This window comes from Dama dama, chromosome 1 (genome assembly GCF_033118175.1).
Source record: "Dama dama isolate Ldn47 chromosome 1, ASM3311817v1, whole genome shotgun sequence".
Taxonomy (NCBI): domain Eukaryota; kingdom Metazoa; phylum Chordata; class Mammalia; order Artiodactyla; family Cervidae; genus Dama; species Dama dama.
Genome location: NC_083681.1, coordinates 76,446,383 through 76,465,090, shown reverse-complemented (window position 1 = coordinate 76,465,090; position 18,708 = coordinate 76,446,383). Strand labels below are relative to the sequence as shown.

At 37.0% G+C, this 18,708-nt stretch overlaps 2 protein-coding genes across 2 annotated transcripts; both read right to left on the bottom strand.

Moving 5' to 3' along the window:
- Positions 1 to 4,849: 4,849 nt before the first annotated feature.
- On the bottom strand, positions 4,850 to 5,767 carry LOC133055355 (olfactory receptor 4A47-like). Its single transcript, XM_061140679.1, has one exon. The coding sequence runs from the start codon at positions 5,765 to 5,767 to the stop codon at positions 4,850 to 4,852; it is 918 nt and encodes a 305-aa protein (XP_060996662.1).
- An 11,550-nt stretch (positions 5,768 to 17,317) lies between these two features.
- On the bottom strand, positions 17,318 to 18,235 carry LOC133055339 (olfactory receptor 4A15-like). The gene has a single exon (XM_061140678.1). It carries the CDS (start codon positions 18,233 to 18,235, stop codon positions 17,318 to 17,320), a length of 918 nt encoding a protein of 305 aa, XP_060996661.1.
- Between the last annotated feature and the right edge of the window lie 473 nt (positions 18,236 to 18,708).

Here is an 18,708-nt window from a genome sequence, read left to right as displayed (position 1 = left end):
CTCCAGCATTTATTGCTTGTAGACTTTTGGATAACAGCCATCCTGACTGGCGTGTAAGAATGTGAGGGTGGGATGTTTCAAAAGAACAGCATGTATACTATCTATGGTGAAACAGATCACCAGCCCAGGTGGGATGCACGAGACAAGTGCTCCGGCCTGGTGCACTGGGAAGACCCAGAGGAATCGGGTGGAGAGGGAGGTGGGAGGGGGGATCGGGATTGGGAATACATGTAAATCCATGGCTGATTCATATCAATGTATGACAAAACCCACTGGAAAAAAAAAAAAAAATATGTTTGTTAAATAGCCATACTATACTCAGTGTCAAAATATTTCAATATATCACATAAAAATAGAACATTAAAAATCTCAAAGCACTTGTTACCAAGAAAAAAAAAAAAAAAAAGAAATATTTTGTAAATACATTGAATTCAATTCAACTGAATTCAATGTATCAATATTCCTATATAGTTAGCTACACTTACTCAAAATATTCAAATATGCTTTCCTTAAAAAGAAACATAAATTGGACATAACTGTGGATGGGTTCTGGAGAATATAATCACTGTGAGCAGCATGCATCATGAAGGAAAAGTGATTATGAGAACTGAAACCATGTGACTAAATCTATTAATAGTTTGACTGGATATTTTATTATTACGGTTCTGCAATAATATTTGCGAAGGCAGATGCCAAAAACAGTTTGAATGAGGATTTGAACCTATTTAAAGAACTATGATAAATATGGATTTTGCTGAAATATTATGAAAGTATCTTGAACTCTTCTTTCAGCTCTGAAATTAAAGCGTGAGATTAGAGAATTAGCATGTACTGAAAAAGTCATCATTCTCAACCTCATAAGAGACTGAAATCTACTCACCATGGTCCATTAAGGGGTTACCCAGTTTCCACTTAAATAGCTAACATACTGGGCAAAGAGATTGCGTTAGAACCCCTATGTCTGTTTAGCCCAGCTCCAAAAGCCCTAGAGAAGCATAAAAGGGAAAGAGTGGAAAGTGAAAGTGCTAAACACTCAGGCATGTCTGATTCTTTACAGTCCCATGAACTGTAGTCCCCAGGCTGCTCTATTTATGGAAATCTCCAGGCAAAAATACTGAAGTGGGTTACCATTCCCTTTTCCAGGGGATTTTCCTGACCCAGGGATCAAACTCAGGTCTCCCACACTGCAAGCAGACTCTTTACCATCTGAGTCACGTGGAATTCGGTCTAAATCAGTGAAGATTGCCCATGAAAATAATTTTTCAAAAGAAGAGTTTTTGAAGCTATACCAGAAAAGTTTGTCTCCAGAATACAAATCCAAAAACAGTGGTTTAAAACCCTGGAGAGACAGCAACACAGATTCTCAAACTTGAAGGGTAAACTAGAATGAAAACAAAAAATGTTATGTATGGATCAAATCATAGTTCATCAGAAAATAGTTGAGGTATGTTTTGATGTTTGATAGTTTCAGGGACTAATTTTACAAAACCCAATACCTGCCAGAATAATCTTATGGGCAACGTCATGCATTTCAGTAGATAGAGAAACATGTTCTCAAAACGCTGAAGCACTCACGACAGAGCTCACGTTGTATTGTTGTTCAGTCACTAAGTCATGTCCGACTCTTTGTGACCCCATGCTGTTAGCCCAAACCGAAATCCTTTGATCCCAGAAGGGCATCTAGGTTGTTTACCAGAAATTGAGAAGTTCTGGGCTGTGGTTTCATAAATCTTTCAATGTTTCTTCAAATTGAAGTAGAAGCAAATATGACAATATTTGCTGAGCACCGAAGAATTGATGCTTTTGAACTGTGCTGTTGGAGAAGACTCTTGAGAGTCCCTTGGACTGCAAGGAGATCCAACCAGTCCATCCTGAAGGAGATCAGTCCTGGGTGTTCATTGGAAGGACTGATGCTGAAGCTGAAACTCAAATACTTTGGCCACCTGACGCGAAGCCGAAGAGCTGACTCATTGGAAAAGACCCAGATGCTGGGAAAGATTGAGGGCAGGAGGAGAAGGGGAGGACAGAGGATGAGGTGGTTGGATGGTATCACCAACTCGATGGACATGAGTTTGGGTAAACTCCGGGAGTTGGTGATGGACAGGGAGGCCTGGCGTGCTGCGGTTCATGGGGTCGCAAAGAGTCGGACACGACTGAGCGACTGAACCGAACTGAACTGAACTGAATGTCATTTTTTAGCTCTCATCCCCCAGCCCTTGGCAATCAACATTCTTCTCTCTGCATCTGAGTTTGTTTTTGTTTTCTTTTTTAGTTTCACATATAAGTGAGATCATAGAGTATTTGTCTTTCTATTTCTGCTTATTTCACTTGGCATAGTGCCATTAAAGTTACTTTACGTTTTCACAAATTTCAGAATTCCCTTCTTTTATATTGCTAAATGAAAGTCTTTTTTATATATACATGTGTGTATATATATATATACACATATATATATCATATTTCTTTTATCCATTCTTTTTTTTTTTTTTTTTTTGAGGGGTGGCAAGAATACTGGAGTGAGTTTCCATTCCCTTCTCCAGGAAAAGCTTCCCAACTCAGAGACCGAACCCGGGTGTCCCGCATTGTAGGCAGACACTTTACCATCTGAGCCACCAGGGAAGTCTATATATAAATATATATATATATATATATATATTTATGTCTCATATTTCTTTTATCCATTCATCTTTCAATGTTCACTTAGTTGTGTCCAGATCTTGGCTATCGTGAAGAATGCTGCAATGAACATGGGAGTAGAGATGACCTTTCAGATTCCTGATTTCATATTCTTGAATATATACTCAAAAGCACGATTGCATAATACAATGGTTTTGTTTTTAATTGTCTGAAAAACCTCCCTAATGTTCACTGTAGTGACTGAAAAAATTATATTCCCATTAATAGTATAGTTCCATTTTTCTCTACATCCTCACCAAACTTTTTTGTCTCATATAGATCTCATATGGCCATCCTAACAGATGAAAGATGATCTCCTTTTGTGTTATGAGTTGCATTTCTCTGATGATTAGTGATGTTGAGCACCTTCTCATGTTCCTGTGACCATTCTTATATTTTCATTGGAGAAATATCTACTCAGTTCCCTTCCCATTTTTTTTTATTATTTTTTTCCATTTATTTTTATTAGTAGGAGGCTAATTACTTTACAATATTGTAGTGGGTTTTGTCATACATTGACATGAATCAGCCATGGAGTTACATGTGTTCCCCATCCCGATCCCCCCTCCCACCGCCCTCCCCACCCCATCCTTCTGGGTCTTCCCAGTGCACCAGCCCCGAGCACTTGTCTCATGCATCCAACCTGGGCTGGTAATCTGTTTCACCCTTGATAATATACATGTTTCGATGCTGTTCTCTCAAAACATCCCACCCCGGTTCAATTTCTGGGTCAGGAAGATCCCCTGGAGAAGGGTTAAGCTTCCCACTCCAGTATTCTTGGGCTTCTCTTGTGACTCAGCTGGTAAAGAATCCACCTTCAATCCAGGAGACCTGGGTTCGATCCCAGGGTCAGGAAGATCCCCTGGAGAAGGGAAAGCCTAAGCATATTCAGCAATGACATGCTAAACATCTTTTTATGGAAATTTTCAAACTTTACAAAATGGCCCTAAAGTTCAGAGGATAAGGGAAATGTGAGAGAGGAGTTGGAGAAGAGGAGAAGGTGCCCCAGAACTGAACATCTTAGATGGTGCAAAACATCACCTACTAAGTAGAAACTTTTCAAGCTATGTGAAACGAATCATTATGTTGACAGACTATTTTACCTCTTTAGGGAAAATAGACTTACGTCTTTGCCCATGACAAATGAAAGTAAATTCTAGATGGATTAAAATATAAAGTGTTTTTGGACTTTCCTGGTGGCTCAGCTGGTAAAGAATCTGTCTGCAATGCGTGAAAGATCTGGGTTCGATTCCTGAGTTGGGAAGATCTGCTGGAGAAGGGAACAGCTACCCACTCCAGTATTCTGGCCTGGAGAATTCCGTGGGCTACATTCCACGGGGTCACAAAGAGTCAGACATGACTTTCACTTTCATAAAGTGTTTTTAAAAGTTATTTTCAAAAAAGTGGTTAAAGTGTATGAAATCACTTGAAGGAAATGGAATTTTTCAAAAGTAATATGGTAATAGAAATGTAAAAGCAAAAAATATTAAATAGCACATTTATTTTAAAACACTCATAACAGTTGGAAAATTAAGATTTGGTTTTATTCTACATAAAATTTCATTCTTTTAGATTATTTTTATAAACATGGCCTTGTTATTAAATTTAAACCTTTGAAACATTCTTCTTCAATCTTAAGATGTTAAGCAGCAGAAACAAAGTGATGTATAAATAATCTTGCAGATAGAATAATTGTATCTACACTTCAAATATTAATAAGTATGTGTGTGGAGGAATTTATATTTTTAATCATTTTTTCTGAAATCTGTAATGTAATAAACCTTATTAATTCTGAAAAATATTGCATTATTTTAGAGAGAAATATGGTAAAATCTTCCCCTAATCTAATAAATTAACAGTATTAACTATATAGCTTAACTCATCATATAGAACATAAATCTATAGTCTCAAAGAAACATTTTTTACCCCAAAACTATATGTACTTCCCCCAAGAAATCATGGAAATCATAAAAATGCATTTCAAACAAATATGTATTTTGAACTAGGAAATTTTGAAAATATTAAAGTATATTTTGATCATTCAAATTAGAGATGTTTTCCATCATACCCAAGTTATTTAGCCTGAGAAGATACTACAGTTAAAAAATCACACGTTGTTTTCCTGAGAAGAGCAATTTTTCGTTGAAAATAGGTGACATATTTCCCTACGGCCTCATTTTCGTCTTCTGTTCCAGAGCTTTTTCATGGCATTTTGCATCTCTCCATTTCTCAGCGTATAGATCAGAGGGTTCAACATAGGGGTGACGATGGTATAAAACACTGCCAAGGATTTGTCAACGGGTAAAGTGGAAGGAGGTCTCACATACAGAAAAATACAGGGCACGAAGAAGAGGACCACCACAGTGATGTGAGAGCCACAGGTGGACAAGGCTTTGCGCCTCCCTTCCTGACTGAGATCCTTCAGGGAGCGCAGGATGACCCCATAGGAGATGAGTAAGAGTGTGAAGAGGACCACGCAGATGGCCCCATCATTAGCCAGCACCGTGAAGCCAATAACACGGATGTCAGTGCAGGCCAGTTTTAACAAGGGGTACATGTCACATCCGAAGTGGTCAATGACATTGGGACCACAGAAGGGGAGATTGTAAACAAAGAGAATATGAACGATAGCATGTAAAAACCCACCAGTCCAGGCTAACAGCAGTAACAGAACACATACCCGTTGATTCATTAATGTCATATAATGCAAAGGTTTGCAGATGGCCACGTAGCGATCATAGGCCATGACCACCAGTAGTAAAATCTCAGCACCACCAAATAAGTGCTCTGTAAAAAGTTGGATCATGCATGCTTGGAATGAAATGATTTTTTTCGCGCAGAATAAGTCTATAATCATATTTGGGGTGACTGTAGTAGAATAAACAGCATCCATAAATGATAAGTTGCCAAGAAAGAAGTACATAGGGATGTCAAGCGTTGGGCTGGACACCACAGTCAGGACAATGAGGAAATTGCCCACCATGGTCACGATGTAGATGAGCAAGAAGATGACAAATAATATCTTCTGACCCTGGGGGCTCTGAGTGAGCCCCAAGAGGACAAACTCAGTTACATTGTTCCTTTGTTCCATAGGTCTTTTTGCATCTTTTATTTCAGAGTTCAGGACAACATTTCCTATCAATATAATTCTTATGACTGACTTCCTCACGTGTCATGATAATTTGTTCATTCATTCAACAAATGAGCAGTATGGTTCTTATACTTTCAGATATTATTAATAAGATCAAGGCTTATTAAAACATCATCATTAATCTCAATCTTGCACACCAATTGAGAGGCAATTAATTAGAGACATTTGTGGGAAAAGGATACATCATTAAATAAATGAGGTGTCACTATTAGCTTTCCATCTGGAAGCTAATTGTTGTACATATAGCTAATATCTGTTAAAAAATTAAAAATTGATTAAAAGTTTAATAAAAATGTAAAGCAAGATTTACTTTAGATTTACTATCCATTTCATAAAGGAGGTACACTTCTTCATTCTAGGGTTGAAAGAATATTCTTAACCAATCCTTGAAATCTCAAATAGGTTTTTTGACAATTTCATGATTTTTAAGGATTTAGGAAATGATACCAAAACAGCAATAGATGAAATGTTTGAAGAAAGACTTACATATCGGATGATACAGAGAGTTATCATCTAATGAAGAAAAGATAAACATAAAAGTATGCAATGTGGAATAACATATCAACAAAAAAATTAACATAAGACTGCTTCTAAATGGACAACAAACATGACAGGATGCCTAAACCCACCTGTGAACAAAAAAATAGAACTTTAAGTCACTGTTTGCTAATTACAACATTTGTTCGAATTCTTGAGGGTCACTCAGTCAAGGTCTATAGATGTTACCTCATCTTTTAATTAACACACAATGTTAGAGAACATATAAATTAAAACTATTATCAGAGTTATATATCTCTACCCATGGAACTATCCCCAGATCATTACCTTTGAAATTAATTTCTAAGGATACTTTATCTTCAAGTAGGTAACTTTATTCCAAATCATTAGTAATGAAATTATTCAAAAGAAGTATTACAGAATAGAATTTTAAAAAAATCAAAAAAAAAAAAGAATAGAATCAATCTATTGAATCAACATATTTAATAATCATAAAGGAGTTCTAACATGACTTATTATGAAAATCACAAAGGAAAACTCTAAGACTGACTTCTAACCCCATCCTGGGCTTCCCTGAAGGCTCAGTGGGCAAAGAATCAGCCTTCTATGCAGGATACACAGGAGATGCGGGTTCAGTCTCCAGGTCAGGAAGATCCCTCTGAGGAGGAAATGGCAACCCACTCCAGTATTCTTGCCTCGAAAATCCCATGGACAGACGAGCCTGGTGGGCTACAATCTGAAGGGTCCCAAAGAGCTGGACATGACTGAGCAAGTAAGAAAGCTATTAGCCTCCAACTAATAAAAATAAATGAAAAAAAAAAAAAAAAGAAAGCTCACCTCACCAACATACTCTTACAAAACTGAAAGCCTCGTTCAGAATTTTGTTTCTAAATATGCTTCTAAAATATTTGTTTCTAAATATGCTTCTAAAATATTTGTTTCTAAAATATGCTATCTGTCTATGAAGAAAGCTGTTCAATCCATGTTCTGGGCCCTGGTTCCTTCTTGCTTGTCCTTCGTGCACTGATGCTGTCTCTGGTACTGCGGAGAGTGAGATTCATGCAGCCTCACAGCACCTTGAGCTGCTTCCTGTGGCCAATGCTTTACATGATTGCGGAAAATCAAAATCATCTTAGTTATTTCTAAAAAATTACTTTTCAAATTACTGAGATTTTCGAAGTGAATATGAACGTCTGTTTCCTAAGGAACTCTGACTGTTGATTGTGAACAGAAACTCAGAATGTTCACTGCTGGCTGGATTTGTCCTGATAACAAACGAATATTAAATCAGTGTTGTAATCAGACAGAGAAAAAGCTTCAAACTGTGTGTAAATTGTTTATAATAAAATCTTTTCTGCTTGCACTTGTAGAAGTCAAAGTGAAACAGTGAGATAGCTGTTGCAGCATTTTGATTCTTAATCACTTCCTGTCCCGTCTTCACACTGTGTTGTTGAACTTTAGAGTTCCTGAAGGACGAATAATTTCATATACACACTTTATTATGTTCTGAGTCCACCATTTCAGTTCCAGAAGAAGCCAGGCATGTGATTACTGCTGTAGACAGATGCTCCGCAGGTCCTGGCAAAGAGCCATAAGCACTTTGTCTACATTTAAGTGCAGCTCATACAACTGAGTCATTCGATTCCTGCGTCTCCAAGTACGATTCTGTCTAATTAAATTCACTGGGACCTTAATCATAATTTTGAGGATAGATCTCCAGAGATAGTACAAGAACAATCACCATGTGGAACAAGACTTATAAAATTCTGCCCTCTGGGAAAAAAATCATGAAAAGCAAATTTAGGTCATATCACCAAAAGAGAAAATCAAATCTGGACAGAAATGAAATATGTGAAAACTTTCTCGTGAAATTATGTTCTTCAAAACAAGCAAATCTGTTTAAGTTTTATCTTTGAAGATGATATCTGAACCAATTTCCAATCATGAATGTTAATTTCAGAACAAGTCATTTAAACCTTATTTCAAATGCAGATAAAAGGTGTCACATAATTTCAGATACACAATTGATAGAAACTGTTTTATCAGTTTTAGTACCATATTAGGAAAGGAAAAAAGTATTTGTGGGACTGTTCCATTCATCTCAAAGTGCTCATCAGGCATCCACCAAAGTAAGAAATACCTAAGGCAATGACACAATTTGCAATATATTTCTAAGAACTTAAATCATAAAGTACATAAGTACTTTAAATAGAAATTTATAACAAAAATGTAATATTTTCCAATTATTTAGCCTAAAATCACTCATGACTATTTTCAAAAATATATTTTCAACAGAAACATTATGATATACATGTATATGAAAACTATATGAGAAATATTTATAAAAAGATATATATATATACATACATAAAAGACTGTATAATACATTGCAATGTGTATAAATTAACTGGATGCAGCTAACTGTGTGATTATAGAGACTTTTCTATATTTAAATGCAAATATTAGAAAACAATACATACTTTAAAGAATGAACTAAGCTTCTGTCTCAAAATGTTAAAAAAGAAAATTTAAAATAAACATAAAGAACATTGTAGTGTGGGAAGTGTTGAGAAGACATATATCATTAAAAGAGTAATTTATATAAAGTAAAAAATGCCAGGAATTGATCCTTTTGAACATTGAATAAATTATAATTTCTAGCCAAATGGACTAACAAAAAATAAGAGAAAAACAAAATTATCAGAATCAAGATTGAAAAGAGGGCCATCATTGCAGATTCCACAAATTTTAAAAAGACAACAAAATGATATGATAAATGTATGGCAATTAACTTGCCAAGAAAAGAAAACAGACCATTGCTATGAAAAACACAACGGTCTAAACACACATTGAGAAATAGTTTAAAACTGGGATAATCTAAGTGCAAATAAATTGAATGTTTACAGCCCTATAGTTCATTCCCATATAGCTTTAATCAATTAATTTTACATGAAAATTAATCAAGAAATAACTTGTTACACACCACTTTCATAGAAGTAATGAAACATTGTACTTCCTAATGCATTTTATGCACCCAGCATAACCCTTATACCAGCATGACTCAAGGGCATCAGTGGAAATAATTAGATTAATAGCTCACATTAGTAAAGACACAAAATTTTGAACAAAATACTTGTTTTGATTCCTTTGGGTGTTTTCTTTGAGGATTTTTTTTTTTTTTTTTCTATTGCTGATACAAGTCTTGAAGCTGGGCCTGGGATATGCTCAGTCTAGAACTAGTCATGTCCCACAGCTAATGAAAATTTTTCTAAATATTAAACCAACAGCACTGCCCCCCACCCCTGTAAATATGAGGTTTTCCAGCTAATGAGAGTAGGCTCTCTTCCTGGCCTAGTTTGAGAACCAAACACTTTTCTCTCTAATTCATCTGGGTAAATCTTTCCCCAGCCCCAGGTATTTTCTTCAGATGCACACACAGATCAGTTCTTTGATGAATACTTGAGATGGATCCTCTTAGCTTTGCATAATTTTCTCTCTCTCTCTCTCTTTCTCACACTCATCCTCTCCAGGACTATAGATGTGTTTTCTGCATTAGTGTCCTTGAGTGTGAATTTCAGATTCTCAACTCAGAGGCAGGGTCAGGATCCTTGGAGATATCCCTCTCTGCCACGACGTGGAAGCTTTTTCTCATTGTTATTGTTGTTCAGTGTCTCAGTATGTCCAACTCTTTGTGACCCCATGGACCGCAGCAGCCAGGCTTCCTCATCCTTCACCATCTCCCAGAGCTTGCTCAAACCCATGTCCATCGATGATGGTGATGCCATCCAACCATCTCATCTTCTGTTGCTTCCTTCTCCTCCTGCCCTCAATCTTTCCCAGCATCAAGGTCCTTTTCAATGAATCGGCTCTTCACATCAGGTGGCTAAAGTATTGGACTTTCAGCTTCAACATCAGTCCTTCCAATGAATATTCAGGGTTGATTTCCTTTAGGATGGACTGGTTTGAACTCCTTGCTGTCCAAGGGACTCTCAAAAGTCTTCTCCAACACCATAGATTGAAAATATCTAATCTTTGGTGCTTAGCTTTCTTCATGGTCCAACTCACATTTGTACATGACTACTGGACAAACCATAGCTTTGACTCTACAGATATTTGTTGGCAAATTTATGTCTCTGCTTTTTAATATGCTGTCTAGATTTGTCATAGTTTTCTTCCAAGGAGCAAGTGTCTTTTAATTTCATGGCTGTGGTCACCATCTGCAGTGATGGTCACCATCTGGAACCCAAGAAAATTAAGTCTGTCACCATTTCCATTTTTTCCCCCATCTATTTGCCGTGTAGATGCTAAGTAATATCAAAAATAGAATTATCAGCATCTGAGAATCCTGGGTAAGTCCCATTAGAATGAATTCAGTCACATTCATTCTGTCTTCTTTCATTTCAATGCTGATGATGAATTCAGAAGTGGGGACTTTACCTAAAAATAGTTTCCTGACAGATTAGAGGAGAACGGCAGGAGTAATGAACTATGCCACTTGACACTGCTGCCGACCACAGAGCTGCAGTGTCTGTCTATTGTCTTTTCCCTTCACTATCGACTCTGTTCTCCCTTCAGCTTCCACTAACTGCTCAACTGATTTTAGAGGCTTAGCTAAAAGTATAGCCTAGAATTTTACCCCTGCAATGTCTAATCACATCTTCAATCTACCCAAAACGCAGGCCAGGCTCCTGTAGTTTCTTGCTTACTGTCACAATATGAGTTGCAAGAGGTAGCCAAGTGTTAATAGGCCACCTGAAACGCAAAAATATTCTGCCCTGTCTCCACTGTGGTTTAGTCTTTGTTGTATGTATCTGATGATCAAGGTCAATTACTTCTGCCAGAGTCACATGGAGAGCCTTTTCTCTGAGTTGTTACAGATAGCAATCCTTCTAAGTGCCAGGTAAGTCAGACTTAAGATAAATCAGACAAGAAAACAAGAAAAGGACTCCTTTATGGAATAATTGATCCAATATATCAACTAACTGTAAGTCAGATGTAAGATAAATCAGACAAGAAAACAAGAAATGGACTCCTTTATGGCATAATTGATCCAATATATCAACTAACTGTGAAGCTTAGTTTTTTTGAAGTTTGCAGTTATATTAGCCAATCAACAAATAACCTTAAATTTCAAATGCATTTCAGTTAACCTTTCTGTCACTTACAACCAAAAGTGTACTACAGAAAAATGCTATGAACCTGGGTGAATTTATAAGTCCTATTACTCATTTACATTATATCTATCTTTGAACCAGTACAACATGATTTTAATTGTAACATTATAATTCGTGTTGTCACTAGAACGACTCATTACTCTTTCAAAATTGAATTGCCAGGACTTCCTTGGTTGCCCAGTGCTTAACATTCCACTTTCCAAAGCAGTAGACACAGTTTCAACACCTGTTTGGGGAACTGAGATCTCACATGCCACAGGGCAACTCAGCCCATGTGATACAACTAAGACCAGATGCAGTCAGAAATATAGATTTTTTAAAAATTTAGTTGCTATTTGCATAATGTTATGCTTTCAAATGAACTTTGGAAACATAGGAATGTCAGCCATCATTTACTTTTATGTAAAAAAGGTTGCACTATTGTTTTATCGTTTTTCCCCTCTAGGGATATATACTGAACATACTGTCAAAATTTTTTTAAAGAATTTTAGGTAGGACCATAATCAAAATAACTTAGTTCAAAGTAACTTAATTAAAGGCCAAAGATTCCTACATAGGTTGTAGGTAAATTACAAAAGATCATTAATTGTTTAAGATGGATTTATCTTGAGATAGACATTTAATTCTGCTTTGGACTTCACTTAGCCGGCGATCCAAGGTAACATTTAAAACACTAGTAAGCTATTGGAGAGAGTTTTATGGGAAGTAGGAAAAAATAACTTTATTTGCTTTGCTGGGCAAAGGTGGGCAGAGCAGCCCTCAAAACTGTGTGTCTCTACTTGGAGAGGATAATGAGAAGTTTTATAGCAATGGTTCAAAAAACTGTGATCAGCTAGTGGACATCAGTATCTGCAGAACAGCTCAAAGATGTGTGTATCCCTTGATGGGGAATTAGGATCTTCCCCAAGATTGACTATCATTTCCTTGACTGTCTGCTTTTCCCTTGTCTCACACCCTCTTCCTTCCCTAATTAACAATTACTTGAATCTTCCATTTTGAACTCAGGAAGGTCAAGGATGTTGAAAGAAATCAATTTTCTGTAATCAAAGAAATGAGGAACACATAAAGATTTTTATGCCCAGGAGCCCCACATGGTTTTGTTCAGTATCAATTCCCCCTTTTCTCTGATATTCATCACTCTTGAGGAGAAAAAGTGTTGGACAAAAATGAATAATCATTTTGGATAGAGACTTTAGTCAAACTTAGCAGAGGAACTCGGTTTTATGGGAAATGGCTTTTAATTTCCCGTTAGGTTAACCTTCCCTAAGTCTTTCAGGGAATGGGGGGACAAATGCTCTGGCTACTTCCCCCTGAAATGAGGCACAGTTCTGCCTCAACTCACAGAATGAATATCAGGTTGAAATATTCCTGACTTCCAAATTGAGTTTGGTATGATTAAGAACTCAATCACTTGGGGATTTAGGAGAATAAGTCTATCTGGCACTTGCTGTCAGCTTCTGCAAGGATTAAGTCAATGGTCACCACAGCCACTGACCCTCAAAACTCCCTGAAAGGAGTTCAGGGAAGAGATTTGGAATGAGGCACTCTGTGCTCTGAGAAAAGCTGGCAGAATAGGCCTTCAGATAGATATTTTCAGGAGACTCTATGAGCCACAAATCTTACATCTTCTCATGTCTAGAAAAGCACTGAAATCATTAACAGTAACATCTGCTTTGGCCATTTGGAAGGAAATACATTTGAAAGTCAAAATGGGATAACTGTAGTTCAGATATCCAAGGTAAAATTAGATGGCTATTATGGATTTCAGACACATTCCTGTGTTGCTAAGAACTTAAATTTTCTGAGCTGTGTCAGATTAGGGGATGGCACTAGTCACAGGTAGATACAACCTTATGATTTCAACATATCCTCTTATAACTATTAAGATCTTCTACACTAAAATTGTTTTAGATCAGATATTAACAAAAAAGAGGAGACATATGTAGTGGCCAATAACTCCTGATGCTGAAGCTGAAACTCCAGTACTTTGGCCACCTGATATGAAAAACTGACTCATTGGAAAAGACCCTGATCCTGGGAAAGATTGAAGTCAGGAGGAGAAGGGGATGACAGAGGATGAGATGGTTGGATGGCATCACTGACTCAAGGGACATGAGTCTGAGTAAACTCCAGGAGTTGTTGATGGACAGGGAAGCCTGGCCTGCTGCAATTCATGGGGATTACAAAGAGTCGGACACGACTGAGAGACTGACCTGAACTGACTGACATGCCTGTGACCTTAGAAATGAGCTATAATTTACACCAGAAAAAGACACTGAGTCTTCTCTGAGCTGTTCATTGAAAATGTGTCAGTAAATCAAATGCAAATAAGAGAGTCGTCCTTTTCTATAAGAAAATGAAAAGACAAGATTTGTATACACTCTATGGAGATACAAATTTTTGTTGAGACATCAGTGAATACTTTACGATATGTGTCTTCTTCTGGATGAGAAAATATATTATTAAAACATGTAATTTTCATCAAAGCAAATATATAGTGTCATGGCAAGCTATATATACTTTTATGGGAAGTTTGCAAACTTTTCAAAATGAGCCTGATGTTTAGAGCTGGAGGAGAAGGTAGCAAAGGAGGAGAGTGATGAGGAGGAGCAAGTTCCTCAGAATTCAGCCTTCTAAATGGTGTCATAACCTCACATAGTAAAAAGAAAATTGTCAAATAAACTGAAATTAATGATTATATTGATAGATTATTTTACCTGTTTGGGAAACATAGGCTTAAATATTTACCTATCACAAATAAAAGTAAATTCTAGATTGTTAATGAATAATTGAATTTTTCATTTCTTTATTGAGGGGTAATTGATTTACAATGCTTTAGTTTTTGCTACATGGCAAAGTGACTCCATTATACATATACATATACACACACATATTCTTTTTCATATATTTTATATGGTGTTTTATCACTTTATCACAGGACATTGAATATTGTTCCCTGTGCCATACGGTAGGACCTTGCTGCCTATACAATGCAAACATAATCATCTCCATCAGCTAATCCTAAACTCAATCCATCCTTCTCCCCAGATAACCCCTTGGTGACCACAAGTCAGCTCTCTGTGTCTTTAGTCTGTGTCTATTCTGTAGAAAAATTTATTTGTGTTATATTTTAGATTCCACGTATGAATGATATTGTATGCTATTTGTCTTTCTTTCTCTGACTTACTTTGGAATGATACTTTCTCGGTCCATCCATGTTTCTTCAAAGGTCATTATGCCATCAGTTGTTTTTTTAAAAAAAGAGGTCAAACCTTAAAAATAATTGCTAGGAAATGAAACTTCTCAAAAGTAATGTGGTAGAAGAAATAAAAAGGAAAAATATGAAAATAAGAGCTATATATAAAACTACTCCCAGGGACTGGGGAGCCTGGTGGGCTGCGTCTATGTGATCACACAGAGTCAGACGCGACTAAGGTGACTTAGCAGCAGCAGCAGCATGCCTTGGTATACATGGCCTGCTTTTATGGAACATCATAGACTAGAAGATTAAGCAATATGTATTTATTTTTCAGTGGTTTGGTGGCTAGGAAATCCAAGATTAAGGTGCTGACAGATTCCAAATCTGGTGAGGTCCTGTCCCTAGGTCACATACAGCCTTTTTTCTTTTTTCCTGTGTCCTCACATGCCAAAGAGTTAAGTGAACTCTCTGATGTTTCTTTATAAGGGTATCAATCCTACTTATCAGGGTGAAGCTTTTATGACCTACTCATTACCCAAAGGGCCCCCCTCCCAATACCATCACATTAGAAAGGATTTAACTTATGATTTTGGAGAGGGAAATAAACTTTCAGTCTATAGCAACATCCCAAAGTGGAGAAATAAATTGCATAAGTTCTAATAAACCCAAAGGCTTGTTATTATTTGGTGATTAGTATTTTATTTGAGAAGACCTTGAGATAATAAAGGGCTTCGCTGATGACTCAGATTGTAAAGAATCTGTGTGTAATTCAGGAGACACGGGTTTGATCCCGGGGTCAGGAAGTTCCCCTGGAGAAGGAAATGGCACCCCACTCCAGTATTCTTGCCTGGAGAATCCCATGGACAGAGGAGCCTGGTGGGCTACAGTCCACGGGGTCGCAAAGAGTCGGACACAACTGAGTGACTAGCACTTTCACTGAGATATGAGAAATCTTCAGGTAATAGGCATAAAAATCAGGATATGAGGCTTCTCACCCAGCGTGCTGCTGCTGCCGCTGCTAAGTCGCTCCGTCGTGTCCAACCCTGTGCGACCCCATAGACGGCAGCCCACCAGGCTCCGCCGTCCCTGGGATTCTCCAGGCAAGAACACCGGAGTGGGTTGCCATTTCCTTCTCCAGTGCATGAAAGTGAAAGTGAAGGCGCTCAGTCGGGTCCTGCTCTTAGCGACCCCATGGACTGCAGCCCACCAGGCTCCTCCATCCACGGGATTCTCCAGGCAAGAGAACTGGAGTGGGCTGCCATCGCCTTCTCTGCTCACACCGTGTGATTTACTAGTAAAAAGCACTCATCACCCCAGAGGCTTAGCCCCTCATGAAACCAGAGTAAACAAGAGAGGCAAAATAATAATCTTCTTTGACCACGTGCACTGACCATATTAGAGGCAGATAATATTTTGTTTCAAGCCTAATTCAGAGGAGGATTTTATGAATGCTGTTTCTGTCAAATAAAACAGTATATTCTGGCATCTTTATTACCTAGCAATCTCTATTATATTAATAAGAGAGATAATAATGGTATATATTGTCAGAATCTTTCTTAACAATGATATAACCCTAAATATTTAGGTGTCAAGTTCCAAACTGAATGTTTAAAGTGCACGGATGATAGATTGTGCTAAATTTACACATGAGAGAGACCAGTGTGCCTGGGTCTCTACAGAAGGTTATGTAAGCGGAAAAGGTGACCAGGACACTGAGAATGCAGCAGGGGTTTTACCAGGTGCTCTAAAGTGTCTGGAAAGCGGAATGAGCCACCTTTATGAAAACGTAACCCCAAACAAAGCTGACAAAAACGAGGCAATAATGTGATTACCCAGTTGGAATACTGAGTAAGGTTTGTTTATTTTTCTGTGTAAAACTTTAGTCTTTCAGATTATTTTTACAAACATAACCTCCTCAATAATATTATGACTGAAACATTCTTCTTCAACATTAACATGCTAAACAATAGAAATAAAATAATGTGCATAAAGAATCTCATAGATAGAGAAATAAGAAATCTACTTCAAATGTTAATATGGAATGTCTTTGTGTATGGAGGAATAAACCAAGTTTTTAATCATTTTTTTCATTTATTTTATTAGTTGGAGGCTAATTACTTTACAATATTGTAGTGGTTTCTGTCATACATTGACATGAATCAGCCTTAATCATATTTTTAAAATTATTTTTCCTGAAATCTGTAATGAGCTCTATTCTGAAGATTACATTTTTGAAGAGAAAAACACGAGAAAGCCTTTCCCTAATTAAATAAATTTGCAGTATTAGCTGCAGTATAACTCATCATATAGAACATAAATCTATTGCTTCAATAGAGATATTTTATACCCCCAAACTGTATACATTTTCCTCCAAAATTGTGGAAATCATAAAAATGTGTTTCAAACTAAATATATAGTTTGCATTAGGAAAATATGAAATGTTTATAAGCTTATTTTGATCATTGGAAGTACTCAAATGATAAAACTTTTTCATCATACCCAAGTTATTTAAACTGAGGAGACACTTATTACAGTTAAAAAAAAAATCACACATGACTTTCCTTGCTCTTTGAAAGAGCAATTGTTTGTTAAAAATAAGTAATATATTTTGCAGCTGCTTCATTGCTTTTTTCTGATCCATAGCTTTTTCATGGCATTTTGCATCTCTCCATTTCTCAGAGTATAGATTAGAGGGTTCAGCATAGGGGTGACAATGGTGTAAAACACAGCGAAGTGTTTATCAATGGGTAAGGTAACAGGAGGTCTCAAATACGTAAAAATACAGGGCACGAAGAAGAGGACCACCACTGTAATGTGGGAGCCACAGGTGGATAAGGCTTTACGCTTCCCTTCCTGATTAAGATTCTTCAAGGAGCGCAGAATGACCCCATAGGAGATGAGTAAGAGTGTAAAAATGGTCACACAGATCGCCCCATCATTGGCAACTACTGTGAGGGCAGTAATGTGGGTGTCAGTGCAGGCAAGTTTTAACAAAGGATACGTATCACACCCAAAGTGGTCAATGACATTAGGGCCACAGAACGGAAGGTTGTAAAAAAAAATAATATGAAGTAGAGCATGTAAAAACCCACCAACCCAAGCCAATAGCAGCATCAGAACACACACTCTGTGATTCATGATTGTCAAATAATGCAAGGGTTTGCAGATGGCCAGGTAGCGGTCATAGGCCATGAAAACCAGGAGGAAAACCTCAGCACCACTAAATAGATGCTCTGTAAAAAGCTGGGTCATGCAAGCTTGAAATGAAATGGTTTTCTTCTCATAGAGTAAGTCTATAATTGTCTTTGGGGTGATTGAAGTAGAATAAAAGGCATCCATAAGTGATAAGTAGCCAAGAAAGAAGTACATAGGGGCATCTAATGTTGGGCTGAGTACCACAGTCAAGACAATGAGTAGGTTGCCCACCATGGTCACAATGTAAATGAGCAAGAACATGACAAATAAAATTTCCTGCCCCTCGACACTCTGAGTGAGCCCCAAGAGGACAAACTCAGTTACATTTTTCCTTTGTTCCATAGGTTCTTCTGTATGTCTTATTCCAGAGTTCAGGACAGCATTATCTATAAATACAATTATTAAAAGTGACTTCCTAAAATCTTACAATAATTTGTTTTTTATTCAACGAATAGTCCTTGTGGTTTATTATGTTTGGGTACTTTCAGATACTATAATACAAGGCTGACTAAATCATCTTCCTTGACCACAAACTAATAGATAGGCAAGTAAATAAAAAAAAAAAATGTGGGAAAAGAACACTAAATGAGTGAAGCCCTGCAACTAATTTTCTATCTAGAATCTTTAAATTGTACATATAGCTAATATCTCACACAAAAATAAAAGCTGATTAAAGTTTTAAAAAGAAGTAAAGCAAGATTTAATGTCCATTTCATGAAAGAGGTGACTTTCCTCCTTCTAGGGTTAGGAGAAACTTCTTAACCGATCAATTAATCTCAAACAAATATATCTGAAAATTTCAAATATTTTAAGAA